Source organism: Lagopus leucura, unplaced genomic scaffold (assembly GCF_019238085.1).
Source record: "Lagopus leucura isolate 7727_CA_CO unplaced genomic scaffold, USGS_WTPT01 Super-Scaffold_100026, whole genome shotgun sequence".
Taxonomy (NCBI): domain Eukaryota; kingdom Metazoa; phylum Chordata; class Aves; order Galliformes; family Phasianidae; genus Lagopus; species Lagopus leucura.
Genome location: NW_024962277.1, coordinates 1987296 through 2002739, shown reverse-complemented (window position 1 = coordinate 2002739; position 15444 = coordinate 1987296). Strand labels below are relative to the sequence as shown.

General features: G+C 41.1%; 2 protein-coding genes across 13 annotated transcripts in view; one reads left to right on the top strand and one right to left on the bottom strand.

Moving 5' to 3' along the window:
* Positions 1-15444, bottom strand: part of KBTBD12 (kelch repeat and BTB domain containing 12) — a 47753-nt gene that overhangs the window by 10483 nt on the left and 21826 nt on the right. For 10 of the 11 annotated variants that reach the window (XR_006180662.1, XR_006180663.1, XM_042880132.1 and 7 more), the window contains 3 exons: positions 15124-15394; positions 12493-12643; positions 2859-3056 (listed from right to left, as the gene is read on the bottom strand). Coding sequence is in view for 9 of the 11 variants with exons in the window: in XM_042880132.1 (XP_042736066.1) it covers positions 2859-3056; positions 12493-12643; positions 15124-15394 (620 nt within the window). In the remaining 2 variants the exon portion in view is untranslated. Of the gene's footprint in view, positions 1-2783; positions 3057-12492; positions 12644-15123; positions 15395-15444 lie in introns of those variants that run through there. The other variant, XM_042880138.1, reaches the window with a different exon arrangement.
* MGLL (monoglyceride lipase) overlaps positions 2819-15444 on the top strand; it is an 88919-nt gene continuing 76293 nt past the window's right edge. Inside the window, exons 1-2 of one of the 2 annotated variants that reach the window (XM_042880141.1) lie at positions 2819-2914; positions 3184-3310. In XM_042880141.1, coding sequence (XP_042736075.1) covers positions 3292-3310 — 19 coding nt within the window. In that variant the 5' untranslated portion in view covers positions 2819-2914; positions 3184-3291. Of the gene's footprint in view, positions 3074-3183; positions 3311-15444 lie in introns of both variants that reach the window. The other variant, XM_042880140.1, reaches the window with a different exon arrangement.

The window sequence follows — 15444 nt, the reverse complement described above, 5'->3', positions numbered from 1 at the left end:
AATTGCCTTCTTGTCTTTCAGAGCAGACTTAAAGCAGCAAGGAGATGAATGTCCCTCTGGAATTGTCTGTGCTTCTCCATAGGCTGCATGGAGCCTGGGGTCGCTAAGGTCTTCATGTAGGCACCCCAGCTAAGTCTAAATTTCTGCTTTTTCTTCCTCTGCTCCTGGGGATGCTGTTAGTGCTACTCCACTTCTCCTCCAAGCAAAGATTTGGTAGGCAATACAAGTGGGATGCAATTCCTGCCATCACAAAGCTTCAAGGAGTGTCATACAGGGCAATCTCAAAAGGGCAACATCTTGTCTTTCCATCCAAAATTAAGATCCTTTGGGCACTTGACAGCTATTTCTCAGTGTTGTGTTTGAGTATAGCATCTCTGGCCTCTAATTAACCATTCAGATCTACGGTCATACATGACGGCACGCAGAGCATGGTGCCCACAAAAGTAAAATTAAGATGAATAACATCCTTATTAGAGCAGCTTTTACATTGTTGGATTAAGAGTGAGGTTAAATGAACGCAAAGGGAAATTGAGGGAGTTGGAGACAGATATCCAGTACATAGAGGGTCCCTATACACAGCTGCTTATATATGCTGGCAAAGACTTTCCAGCACAGCAATATCTTGGGCTTGTTTGCTTTTTTTTGAGAAGCACTTGTACTCAAGTGTTCACAGCAGCCTTTTAGAGTTCAGCAGGCAGCAAACAGAGCCTACAGCTGTGCCTCCAGCTTGTTCCAAAAACTCCACTTGGTTGAAACTAAATTACAATGTTTGGTAAAATTGGAGTATCCTCTCTTGGTTGCATCCCTCACAAAAACTGAAGTTGCATGCCAAGAAACCCAAAAGACTAAAACCAAACAAGCACATTCTAAAATAACCCTATCTGCTACCAAAGCAGCAGCACATGCTGTTCTGGGAATATCCTGAATCTGTTGAGCAGCTGTAATTGTGAAAAAGTCAAGCCACTCTCCAAGTTCCCACATGACAGTAATAACCCTCTGTCCCTCACTCCAGCCTTCACCCCTAAAGAACAATACACCTTCCAGCATGCAGAGAGACAGGGACAGGGAAAGAAGCCAGCTAGATAACCTTCAAGTTCAGCACATGAACTCCAGACATCTATTCCTTGATGGTAGTAACTAGAAGCTATTGTTATGAAGATTTAAACAACCCTTTTCCTTTAATAAATTGAGGGTCACATTAAGAAGCCTATCTTTAAGGCACAGCTTCCTCTCAACTCCTCAGGCATTTGGATATACCAGATTTACAGCTGACAGTAAGAATCTTATTTTGGCTCCCTTTTAAAAGACATTACAATGTCTGACACCACAATCACTCTTTCTGCACTGGCATACAAAATGCACGCATAGCGGGGTCAGGTTGCACAGGTAACAGCGAAATTGACATTTTCTAACTCCAACTTACTGCTTTCTAATCTAAACAGTACTTTTAGGGCAGCGGAGCTCAATGCACAATCATAATATAGACTGCAATAACACAGCCAGGAGTCGGGACCCATAGAGCAGGCATTGTGTGTACATACAGAAGACAGCCAGCTTGAAACCCACATGGGAACTTCCCACCTCTCCCAGTACTACCATTCTTAACATGAGACTCAGAGACAGAACATAGTGGTACTGTAAAGAGCACTTTTATGGCTCTGAAGCTTATTCAGAAAACTTCATACTAAGCTGTTAGTCATCTTGAATGAAATTGCTTCATTTTCCAGTGAAAATGATCAGCCTTTTGAGATGTAAACCCACTGACTGAATAGGCTTTTTCCTTACACTGCTGAGGAAGAAGACAGATATGATGACACTGTGTTTGCTATGGAAATGCAAACATTCTGATGCTATGATGCATCATAACCATAATAATTCTGAGGTTGCAGAATTTGCATCAGAGATGGCATAAATGCAGGCCTGTTAGTGAGCTGCCTGCTGTACAACTGTTTTCAGGAAGCAGCCTCTTCAAGCAGCAGCAAACAAAGGGGAGGTGAGCTGTGAACTAAGACGTGGCAATCAATTTAAAACAGAGCAACCACAGAGTTTGTAATGCAACTAAAAACCAACACAGCCGTAGTCAGTATCATGTGGAGGATACATCTCCCAGGGACACCACGTGAACATTCCTGGGCAGCAGTGAGCCTGACATGACATGTATTAGTAGTGCATAATGCATTTCTGCATTATCTGCATTTTCTGCCATCACCCAGAAAGGAAATAGGGGTAGCAGCTGCTCCATAGCAGGAGAGTAAGTGTGCATGTGTTGAGAGGCTCTCTGCGTTTATAATTAGAATATAATGCTTAACAATACTGGGGATTTAGGCAGTAGGAAAATGAAGGGAGAAAGGTGGTCGTGACGCTGGGATCAGAAATCACCAGATCAGGGATTTTAGTACCTCAGCTCCCAACCTGGGTTACTGATTAAATGCACAAGGTTTTCCAGCACTGAAAATGAAAAGCATGTCAGTAAATAGAGCCAGCTACCACAGATCAATAACGCCTTAGTCTCCAACAGATATGCTCAAGTTCTTTCACGTCCATAACATACGCTGAGATTCTGATCTTAATGGCTCTGAATGTAAATCCAGAAGAATTCTGCTGAGTTCACAGTTTTGAAAAGATTCAGTGCTGATCAGAAACATCCCTAATTTTTCGTGCTTTGATAAGGAAAAAGCATGAGCGGATGAACAGAACACAATGCATATTGACATTAGGAGTCAGCAGTCCAAAGGACTCATTCAGCTCTGTGGCTCCAGGGCATGCCAGTGCCACCGACAGGGTTATTCAGCCAAGTCAGCTTGCGTACAGGGAAAGTTATTTCAACTGGGCAAAGAATCTCAGACTCATTTGAGTACCTGCTCCGTGAAATCCTCCGCAGAGGTACAGCTTGCCTTCCACGCAGCCTGCACAGGTAGAGTTTGTTCGCAAGGAGAGGAGCGGGGAAGGCATAGGAGGTCCGTCCCTCCAGAAGTCTCCATCAGGGTTATAAATCTCCACTGCATCAAGACATTTCCGTGTCTGCCCCCTGTCGCGGCCAAGGCACCCAATTCCTCCTATGGAAAAAGGACACGTAGGTCAAATGTAGCAGACCCAGGTTCTGCAGGAAAATACATTACTGGTTGCATCTTTTTTTTTTGTTTCCACATCTTCATGTGCCTCCTGTTCCTTTTCATTTTGCAGCTTGGAAAGATCATTAGAAAGTGAACTCAAAGCAGGACACAACCCATTACTTACAGAAATCCGGCACGATCCTTTCTGAGGGCTTGTAACAAAGGAAGGACAAGAAACATGTCTTCAAAACACAAAGGTATTTTATCTTGTTTTCTTCATTTGTGGTATAAATTGTCATGATTATGTTTTGTGTGCTGGAGTTTGTCATTAAGTTGCAGTGGATCCAAAATTATTTCCCAGTTACTGTTAGTGCACATGAATCTCACTTGCTAACCAACAGCTATTTGGGTTTGTCATTCTAAACGAAAGAAAGGTTATACCCATTTCTTAAGCAAAAGAGACAAAACCATCCTATTTGCAGGAGTACCAAATGAGTTATTTGTGACAAGCTCCACTGCTGGAGGGTTAATTAGGATGCCTGAATTCCACGTGTGGGACTGAAACAGATCCCAGTTTTACAAACTGTGCACTGCACTAAGCTTGTCTATCAGAGAGATGAGCCCCTAGTTCTAGCCCCCTAGCCCCCCAGTCCCCATTTACCTCTTCATGTAGACTGTACTATTTCTTCCAATCTTGGCAGCACTCTCTGAAGATATTTGCAAGAGAACACGTAACTGTTGATCACAATACTCCAAATTGGCCACCACCATTTTTCCTGATCTGTATTTTAGATTCAAGTAAGGACAAGATAAACATCCTTACTTGAATAAACATCCCATGAGAGCAACAAACTGAGAACCAAATTCAGCATCCATTAACCTCAGCTGGAAGTTTTCCTCCAGCTGAACTTGCAGTGTTTGATTCAATTTTTGAATTTCTCAAGCACTTATACATACATACCATGGTTACCTCAACACCCAGTGTCAGTGCTTCCACTTGGTAGGTAATTACTTTGTTCAACTATCAGCAAAAAGATAACTACTAAAGCTTGGTGAGTTGAAAGCCCTAACATTCAGGAAAACATTTCTAACTCTGTTGGAAGTTTCCTGTCCAATGCTTAGCATAGAATTCAATAAAGAAACTAGCAAAAAATTAACTTGCATTGGATGGGACATGATGCCATTCTCCTAAATTTATCAAGAAAAGCTTCAAGGAGTACTCAGACAACTTCTGCTTTAGATAAAGCTATTTAATTGATAGCTTACCACTCTTTGATTCTGTAGTATCCTTAAAATCAGAGTATAGGGCAACTTGATACCAGGGCAAGAACAGTCTATGGAGTGCAGCAAAAAGACAGTTAAGGTAGTTTTCATTAAGAGCAAATAATATTAAAGCTCCCAATAGACTGATTCAATCTGCTCAGGAGACAGCTTTGCAGTGCCAAAGAGACTGCTGCAGGTTACCAAGCTCTTTTCAAATTGCTCAAGTGGTACTTGAGTTTTGCAGTGAAGAACAGGCATGTATCCATGAGGAAGAGTCTTCCTCTGAGGAATGAAAGAGGGTGCTGTGCAGAGGAATGGATGATACCCGCTGAGGCATGCACGTGGCATATCAGACTCAAATAACTAAATAGCTTTTTGATTGCCTAAATATTTCATGTAGGCCAGTGCTTAAAATGCCCCCAGAACATTTTCTATAAGCCTAGTTGCTATTTGCTATTTTCTTAGTGTATTTTTACTGTCATTGCCAAGTTCCGTAACCGTGGGGCATGGCAGCTTCAGAAATAAGAAATAATGAGGTACAGCGCAGTCGGTGCCTTTGCAAAAAAATCACCACCATTACTAGTTAATGAAGACACACAGCTGCCAGCTCAGGGGATCAGCTCCAAGCATTTCCCCTGTACAATTATTAGAGAAGTAATCTTTAGTTGTCTATTGGAGATCTTTTCAAAAGTTTAAGAGCTACCACATTCTCAAACATTTACGAAACCTTCATTGGATAATTTAGGCAATTTAAATTCGACCTCATTTAATCCTGTCGCAATCAGACAGTCCTGAAGGTACAAGATATCTCCAACTTATTTTCACTCTCAACAGCCATTCCAGTTAAATGCAATTTCATGTTCAATTTACAACAAAGACAAAGCTAAGTTCTCAGCAAAGAGAAAATGAGAAAGAAAATCAGAGGGAAGACTAATTTTCAAGCTTTAAACAACAAGAAATTAAACTCACAGAAAATTTCAATCTCCTCTTTTAAAACAATGCTAACACTGAAATATTGCTAACAAAGGAATGCAAGGATATTAGATTCTACCAGCGCTGCCTTGCCTTGTTCCCACATATGGTAGTTTAGAAATGCTCCTGCAAGACAATACTTTTTCCTCTACAGAGACCAACTTCTCAGGCCTCTTCCCAAAAGGCTGAATACACAAATCAGCCAGAAAATTTCTCAAAGAGAAATCAAATCACATCTGCAACCAAGTAGAGGCATCTCACATTAAACAGACCATCCATCACCTACAATGTGTACAGCACGCAAGACTCGAAATTGGCAGAAAAAATAAACTTGCCGTGTCAGGCAATTCATGCTGCTTTGTGCTTAGCCACTCACAGAACCCAGAACTCATCCTGTCCCATTGCCTTCTTTGCAGAGATTTATTAAACCGTTAGGAGTACAAGTGGAGACATATGGAATTGCAGTTAAGATCAAGAAGGTTGTCTGTTTTGTGTTCTCTGAGTGCCAAAGCTGACCGAATGAGTTGATGCTTTGTTCCTATAGAGGCCTCTATGCAGAACAGAGGTGCTTCTAGGAGGTCAAGGGAGAGCAGTAGAAGGGCAGAGGGCTGTAGATTGTTTGGGAGAGACTATGCCAAGCAGAGGTGTTCAAGACACTTGTTGATGTGGCACTGAGGGACGTGGTTTAGAGGGCAATATTGGTGGCAGGTAGATGGTTGAACTTTATGATCCCAGAGGTCCTTTTCAACCTTAATGATTCAGTGATTCTAAGTGCCCTACTAGCAGCACATGGTAAAGAAAGGGTCAATACTGTGTATTTGCAATTGTATTATTGTACTTTAAACCACACAGAGCTATAAATAGGGTCATTACAATTTGCATGCCATGGTCACAACCTCCTGGGAGCCCCAACAGGTGTGCTGAAGGGCAGCAATTGCTATTTCCATGGCTAAGGACTGCATTAGATGCTGGGGAGGGTGGCTCAGTAACCCACAGTCATCCCTCTTGTCACAGAGCAGGAGATTCAATGCCACCTGGCTTAGTTCCCTAAGTAAAGCCCAGTTATGTGTCCTTTGAGCAGGAAGAGGTGGTTTTCTCACCAGGAGTTTCAAACACTTCTGTCATTTTCACATTCATCACACAAGAGGATTTAATCCTAGAACTCAATCATTCCCCTACCTACCCGTTACAAATACACCCTTTCAACACATTAGGCTTTTTACGTTATTGGCTTTCCCTTGGAGATATTTCAGATGCCACTGAAGGACTAAAAAAAGCCAATGATGTCACCTTTGTGTTCCCAAACCCATTAATGCTTGAGTGCTTTCCATATCATGCTTGGATGATTCTGCAACCACACATACTTTCAAGGGCACTCTGTAAGAAGTGGTTCTAATAGACTTTAACATGAAGCTCCATTAGTAAAATAAATAATATGGAAATATATATGAACTTTATAAAGAAATCAGGACAGAAAAGACAAGCGTTTGATGCAAGAAGGCAAAGCAGAGGTAGGTGATGCGATTAGCACATCCTCAGCATTTCAATGAAGTACCATCCTGTGCCTTGCTGTATCCACACACTGTTTGTAGCTGGCTGAAGGCAGATAATTTTGCTTTGCTTAATGCCAGCTGCCTCCTTCTTGCCCCAGTCTCACTAGAGAAGGCTGAATATAATTTGCATCACAACACTTCTAATAACAGAACACCCTCTCAGTGCATAAGGGAGAACACCTATAAGAGCTGTGAGGTGGTAGTCACTAGCAAAAATAAGTTCAGCAGATGCAAAGGAAAACAGTACTTCATATATGAATATATGTGCATAGAATTGTTTGAGTTGGAAGGAACCCTTGAAGGCCATCTACTCCAATACCCCTGCAATGAACAAGGACACCTACAGCTCCATCGGTGCTAAGAGCCCATCCAGCCTGATCTTGGGTGTCCCCAGGGCCAGGGCACCCACCACTTTCCTGGGCAGCCTTTGCCAGTGCCTCACTGCCTTTAAGGTTTGGGTGCTAGGAACCGAGCATTAAAGTTAACTTGGTTCCCCCACTTACAGACAGCTTAAATTAAGCATGATCCACATCCCTCAGCTACAGCAGCACGTCAGAAAAACATTCATTCCCAAAGGGAAGCTTGTCCCAGGCAACACAGTGAGCTCACCGTTGGGGCATAGCTGCACAAGTAGGCAACTGCAAAGGGCCCACGAACAGCCCAGAAGTCATCAGGCAAAAAAGAAGGGGATGAAAATTTAATGACTTCCCAGCCCTGTGCTTAAATAGTGCCCTTGGACCTACTGGCAGAGGCTGTGGGTGGAGGCCCCAGGTGAGGCTGGTCTGGGTGATTGAGATCAGGGCACTGTTACTGGGATCCTTTGCCATATAATTAAATACTCAGATCATAATACAGAGCAATGTTTTTTCTTACTGTCATTTCTGTGACTTGGTTGGAAAAAAAAAAAGAGTAATTCTCCAACATGCAAGTGAAATCCAAACTCATGCTCTCCTTTGCCTCCCGTAAAATAATTCACTATTAAATTGATCTCTGGAAGCACAATGGGCTTAATAGCGTAAATCTCTTATGTAACATTTCCCTTCATTACTCTTTAACAGCACTCAAGCTGAGAGTCTCAGCGCTTCCATTGCTTGCTCGCTCTCTCAAGAAGCAAGGCTGCGTAACTGGATTCCTGCAGAAATGAGGGAGCTATAAAGCCGTTCCTGGCAGGCAATTCCAGAGATGAGAAGTGCTGTCATTCTTTACTAACACAGAGCAAAGCAGATGATGTAATGCAGTTTGTAAAAGGCACAAGGGCAGAAGATTGATTAGAAGCATAGCTGAAAAAAAAAAACACCAGCCAATTGTCTTCCTCAGCACGGTGAACATTTCAGTTCCAGCTCCTTCTTTTGTCCCATGGTGCCTCGTTCTTGTTTCCTTTAATTATTTTTAAGTGAGTGGGGAGCCTTTCTGATCTCTTATATCAAATCAAATTTTGCCTTTTTCATCCCTTCCTGCACACAGGCACCACAGAACTGTGGCACAGGTACAGCACAGCAGAATCAGGCCCGTAATCTGCTACTTGTCAGAAGTCCAAAGCATATCTAAAAATAGGCACATTTATTTTAGAAGAAGGTATTATTCAGATTCATGGCTAATACTCAAACCTGAAAGCTAAAATGTTTCCTTCCATTCCCTCCTACACAAGCTTTCCTTTCCAAGGAGACCCCAAAACGCATATTCAAATAAGTATTTTATGACCGAGACTTTCAGTTCTTAACTGAACCTCATTTAATTGCTTAAAACTTTTAAGAGAAGCTTTTGGCAAGAACTTGGGAAAAAAACACCAAGCAAATTTTAAAGAGGTGGGATGCCAGGCTAAAGAGGATAAACAAAAATTCTTTGATTCCTAAATCTTCACTAATAGGATTTCCCATTTAAGTCCTTCTATATGTTCTTATTTTTAAAGCAGGAATTACACAACATGAAAGCAACACATGGTTAAGGCTGTTGTGGCGGTTCAATATTTTTATCAGTGACCCGTATTTCAGAGACAGCAGTTATGCAGAATGAGTTTCATTATAAGCTAATGAACATAGCATTGAAATGGCTCATTTGGATAAATCTTCCTAATTTATCCACATTTGGATAAATCTTCCTAATTTATCCATTGGCTGCAATGAGTTTTCAGAGTCTTAGCTGCAAAGAAAGGATATTTTTTTTAAGCAAGAGATTAAGATGCATGACCTTAAATAGAGCCCTCCCCTCTGGTTTTCTTCCAAAAGTATCTCAATTGCCTCTGTCATTAAGAACACAATACTGCTCTTTCTTGGGCTTTCCAATGAATATAGTTATGTTCCTGGGAAAATATGGAGAGAAAGAGCTAGGACAGTCAAATGGGATGAAAAGGAGAAAGGATTTTAAGCCTTAGGAAATGCCGTTCATTTTCTTTTAAGGTTTGTGTGCGCTGTATAAATAGCATAGGATTCTCTAGGAATATTACACAACAATTATACTGCAGGACTGCTGATTAAGACACATGGTGGAAGTTCCTGCACAGTGCTATTATTCAGACAAAAAAAACTCTAATCAATTTCTCATTTCCCTCCCATAAGTGTGACTCTAGAATAATTCCATTAAATCATTAGGGTTTTACACGCTGGCGCAGGCAATTAGGCTGGGAAGGGTTTTTGGACAGTGACTGTGTACTTTACATCCTGTGCCAACAGGACTTTTCAAAACCTAATACTTCAGTGGATAAGCATCAGATGCTGATCTGGTTAGAACAAAATGAGCCTAACACAACGCCACTGAAATCAAAAGACTGCTTACTACAGGCGTACACCTACAAGGATCACAGCAAAAAGTACACTCATATCAAGGCTGTCACTTTTCCTCGTTCGAAACTAGCGTTCCATCGATGCGTTTTGCTTCACATTTATGACAGAACTTGGATTCATACATCAGAGATATTAGAGAGGATTAATCCTTTGTGAGGTGATTTTTCATTTATGCTTAATCCTGAATGTGCTGAGACCTGTGCAAACTTTATGGGAAAACAGAGATCCTACCTGAAAGAACTGACAAACATGCATCATTTAAAAATATCTGCCCAGAGATGGTTGAAAGAAGTCACAGAACCTTAGGATCGTTAATGTTGGAAAAGACCACCAAGATCACCAAGTCCAACCCCCGCCCACCCCCCACCATGCCTGCAACCACGTCCCCCAGTGCCGCATCTCCACAGTTCTTGAACACCTCCAGGGATGGTGACTCCACCACTCCTTGTGCAGCCTGTGCCAATACCACTCTTTCTGAGAGGAAATTTTTCCTAATATCCAACCTGAACCTCCCTTGGTGCAACCTGAGGCCATTACCCCTTTATCCTAACTCATGTCTACCTGCAGGATGACTTTATGTACCAAGCTAAAAGCTGTGCATTATAAGTCTTACAAGAGAAGTGGGTGACGCTTGTGGGAATGCAAGTGTTGCTACGGAGCATGCTTCTCAGCTGTCCCTTCAATGAATGTCCCACACACTGGGGTTATGTGGGAGCCTGTTAAATGTTCAGGTTCTATGCACACACTTCACCGTGAGAAATCCCCATTTTGAATGAGAAGCTGTATAAAAGGCAAGGGTAGAAATTCTACAAAAGTCTTGCTGATCTGTAGAATAAAAGCTTAACTACTATGTCTGAGCACAGATGTCTCTGAACTCACTACATGAAGACAACCCTCAGGCTGTGACCCTCTTCAGAACATATCTCTTTGAACAAATTGCCCTTGACAGCATCTCTTTAGACTCTTATGATGCGTAACACTATTAAGACACAGTGATGTCTGAGGGATCCACAGCTCTGAACAGTCTGCAATGGTCTTATCATCCTCATGGCAATTGGTATTCTTTGGTCTGTCAGTGCCAACCTCAGTCCTTCCATCCCCATCCTCTCCTGAATGGCAGAGAAGTGTGCCGCATCAGCCAGATTTAGAATGCTTTCACTGTATTCCTTTTTGTGCTACACATACCCAGCTCAGTATACCATCGCAATAGTTTCCAACGGAAAGCTATACCTACTTCTCAACACAACAGTCTCAGAATTTACAAGCTAGCAAGCATTTTTCAACATGAATGAACCTTGAACTGAATCTTTTCTGTGCCAGGTTTTTTGCCATGCAAGTTTACAGCTGGGACAGAGACTGCGTGCAATAGCAGCTGAGTAAGATTTCAGCATCAGTGACTGCACTGCTGTTTCCAGACAGAATTCTATGGGAAGATGTTTCATCATTTTTAGAGGCCTTGGAAAATTTTTCAGACTACTCCACAATTTTCAGACTATGACAGCTAGCATTTACCATCCATGTTGTCGTCTTAACTTCGGGAGAAAAATGTTACTTCCACCAAAAGAGAAAATGTGGATTCAAATCTACATATCCAAGGGGAGAATTTGATGAGAAAACATTTTTGGCTCCGTGTCAGGTTTATTTTTCAATTAAAAAATGAGCTGCAAAATTATTTGATTTCCTAAGGAAACAAGGCATATGCAATTACCCACAGTAGGGGTGTTCTTTGTTTGTCCTCCTCTCACAGCTTTTGACTCCATTGGTCAGTTTTAGCCAAATTTTACAGATTTATTAACATTAGAGCCCTCACAAGTTCTGTGAAAATAAGCATGGAAGGACATCAACAACCAACAGCTCACCTATGGAGTAATTGCACAAATTTCTCTCTCTGTTCTTCAGGCACTTTCCAGCAATGCATCTATCTATAATTCTTCTCCTACTTGCTTATTTAACTTTGTATTTCCTCCTGTCTTTCCAAAATGCCCCTTCAGCTTTTTTTCCCATATAATTGCCAGTGCCCAAAGTGTCTTTCTTCTCTGGCTGCACTTTCCTGCCTTTAACCATCATTATCTCTCCATAAAATCCCTTCTTGCATTGCTTTTCAGAGCTGTCTAGTAGTGTTTAAAAGCAGGTGATGTTCTTTCTACTGACTTGGGCAGAGGGGCCATAAAGAATTGCTTTAGGGAAGAATCATGTTATGGATGAACTGCAGAACTGGGGACATGCCAAGAATTATTCTGGGACAAAAGATTTGGGGATAGGAGATTGCGGAACTCTTCCACAAAACTCTTAAAACTTTTGGTCAAACTTCTGTTTTGAAATGAAAAAACTGAAAAGTTTGATTTAAAAAATAACAGATTCAGGCTTTCCAAAAAAATGCACTGCATTGAGTTGGGTGGAAGAGAGGTGGAAGAGAATGATTCATTGAATTTTATCAGAATCTACAAACCATTTTGGTTTTGTTTGAGACCTCCAAATTCTCTTTTTTCCTTTTGCCATTTCTTCTTGGCATGGGGCATGTTAGCTTCCCACTGTTCACCTGTGAAATGATGCTGTCAGGGCTTCCCTACTCATAAAATTTATTATTATATATAGTTCCCATCAGCACTCCAAAGAAAAGTAGTTTAAAAACAAAGTACCTTTCTTATGTTAATTCAGAACACTAAGCATTATTCACTTATTTTAATCCTCAAGCATTAAGGAAGGAAGAAATTATGTAGGGAAGTAATAGATCCCAAAAAATACCACCCATTTAATCCAACATACTTTGTCCTACAAAGCAAAGGGTGAGATATTTTTCTTCACAGAAGCAAATTGCTGGAAAAAAGACAAAGTCATGGTGCTATCTGTTAAAAATCTCTTTCCTCTTACCCAAGACATAAATCTCACTGTTGACCACGGCTGTGCTGAAGCGGTACTTGGAGTACTTCATTGGTGCACACTCTGCCCATTTGTCTCGGCCCGGGTCATACTGAAACATTCTGTTACTTAATCGATCCGGCTCATCGTCAGGCAGATCCATCTGTATGAAATATGACAGCCATATAATAATACCACATTTGGAGCCCTCCGCACATGCCTGCGTGCAATTAATCACAGCAGGCAGAGGAGCAGATAAATAACATAAACACATCAATTACAGCTGTGAAGCGTTGCGCGTGCAGGATGGTTTAACAGCAGCCCTGACTTGTGGCTGGCAGTACGCTGTGGAAGGCAAATGAATAGCTGAGAGTTTCTATTCTGTAGCAATAAAGCTAAGGAGCTGAGTAATAACAATACATTCATTGGGCCCAACTCTGGCCCCTTCTTTTACAAGGCTCCTATGAAGTACTACTAATAATAGAGGGAAAAGGTTGCTTTATCTTTTCTCCTGCTAATGGTTGAATTTCCACTTTCACTGTTATTCAGGCCATACGCAGTATGCTTTGGCTGCATGCAGTAGGCTTTGCGGTGAGAATTCTGAAACTTTCCAGGATAAAAGTTTTCATGTAGAGAGGAGAGGACTACTTTGCTTACTTGTAAAGCTGCTTTAAGTGCCCTTGCTTTGCTTGTTCTTTTACACTCCAAAAATACATTTCTAGCACTGATGGAAATGGTTTAGTGGGAAGCAGTTAGTGGGCAATATTGGTGGTAAGTGGACAATTGGACTAGATGATTTTAGATGTCTTTCCAACCTTAATGATACTGTGATTCTATGATATAACGTACAAGATAGTAGAAGTCAAACTAACAGGCAATATATAACCTCTTTATTACTCCATTAGAGTGCCCAGGGACACATTTTTCTCCATGATAGGTGTGAAATACTGATTTATTCACTGAGAAAGAAGTAAACTGTATTTTCAATACAGAGTGAGCATATACTTAAGAGCAGACACCATCTGACATGCTCTAAATTCACATCCTACGTCACTTCTGCAGTGACACACATGACAATTTGCTGTTACAAAGCTGTAGTATTGAGGCAATTAGCATTAGTCCACTCAGCTCCAGACTGCTTTGTATGAACTCACGCTCACATGCTGTTAGTGTACACGTGCTGATTGTCAGGTATGAATTTTAAGCATTCCCCAGGTGATTTTTTAAAGCTAACATTGGGTTAGTGTTTGTAGTTTGTGCACCTAAACCATTTTCTCCCTTTTCAATCTGTTCTGGAGATCTGTTAAGACAAACAAAGCTGGATCTCACTTCCACATTTGTATCTGTTATATCTTCCAGTTCAAATATTCTTTCTTTCTTTTTTAGTGGACAGATTGTTTCTACATTAAACCTGTTCTCATCATTTACTTCTTTAAACAGCAAGGTGTCCTTGCTCTGTTGTTTTAGTATGGGAAAGGCTCTCTGATCTTTCCGTTGTCTCCTTTGGGGACTTCAGCACTGTAAATATCCAAAGAGCTGGAAATCCTGTTTGCTGAATACATCTCATCTAAGCACTTCAAACAGTAATGTATTTCAAGTGATCACAAACCAATGAGATGTGACGACAGTCTGAAAATATTATAGTTGGCAGTAACAATTACAGGTGCTCTACACCACTGTCAAATACATGGTTTTTATTTTTTCTTAAATGCCCAAAACTAAGCTGCACTGAGCAGTAAATAAGAATTAATTAAACTCTTAAAAAGCATCTTTCACACTGGGAACGACTGGAGAGAGCCATGGAGCTGCGAGATGTGGTTCAGTGCTAGTGGTAGCAATGGTAATGAGGGTTATACTAGATGATCTTATAGGTCGTTTCCAACCTTGTGATTCTATGATTCTGCCTCGTAGCATAATTCTGTGTATTACCTGTTCTACTGAAAATGGCATCTGTGGCCCTACTGAAAACTGTTAAAGCATCATACGGCCAAGCAACGCAATTGAAACAAAAAATGAGTGGATTACAGGAATCTCTTTTCCAGAGAATGGCTCAACTTTTCATTTAAAATACAATAAAAACCAAATAAATTAAGGAGCTCTGTATTGTTTAAAGAACATTACTTACTGATACACAGCAAAATTAAAAGGACAGTGTATAGGAAGAGGAAAGACTGCAGTTAATCAATTTTTCAGTCTGTAATGACAAAAAAAAAAAAGCCAAATAGGCATTTGATATGACAAGAGGAAATGGCTTCAAATTAAAAGAGTGGAGATTTAGACAGGATCTAAGGAAGTGTTAGTTTTTTTGTTGTTGTTGTTGTTGTTGTTGTTGTTGTTGTTGTTGTTCAGAGGGGGATGGAGAGGGGAGGTGTTATTTGTTTGCTTGTTGTTGTTGTTTTTAAACAATCTTTTTGAAATCTTGCTCACTGAGCATGTCTTCATGAATGAACTACCCTTCTTGAAGTTGGTATTTTCAGTGAGGATGACTTAATATGAATATTATTCCTTTTTACCCTGTTTGGTTTTCCTAGAAAAGATGTCAAACAATGTGAGCAACTTATTTTCCCATGCAAGCAGCACCATAAAATTGCACAACGTAAAAAGCAAACATTTTCCTGACACATGATGGGCACTTTTCTCAACCTGTGGTGTCCAGCCACCCAGCACGTAGAGCTTGTTCTTCATTGTCACCACTGCATGGCAGGCTAATGGCACTGGCAGAGGTGCTGTGGTTCTCCAGGTACCTTGCTCCATGGAGTACTTCTCCATGCAGTTTGTGACCACATATTGATTTTTGATTTTCATTTGCCCTCCGATCACATAGAGATCATTATGGACAGTGCCCAGTGCATAGAGTTCACGGAACTGAGCGGTGCACAGGCTGTGCCAAAACTGATTTCCTCGCTGGTGGTATCTGTAGGGAAATTCAAAGCTGTAAATGCCGTGGTTCAGTGTGGTCTCATA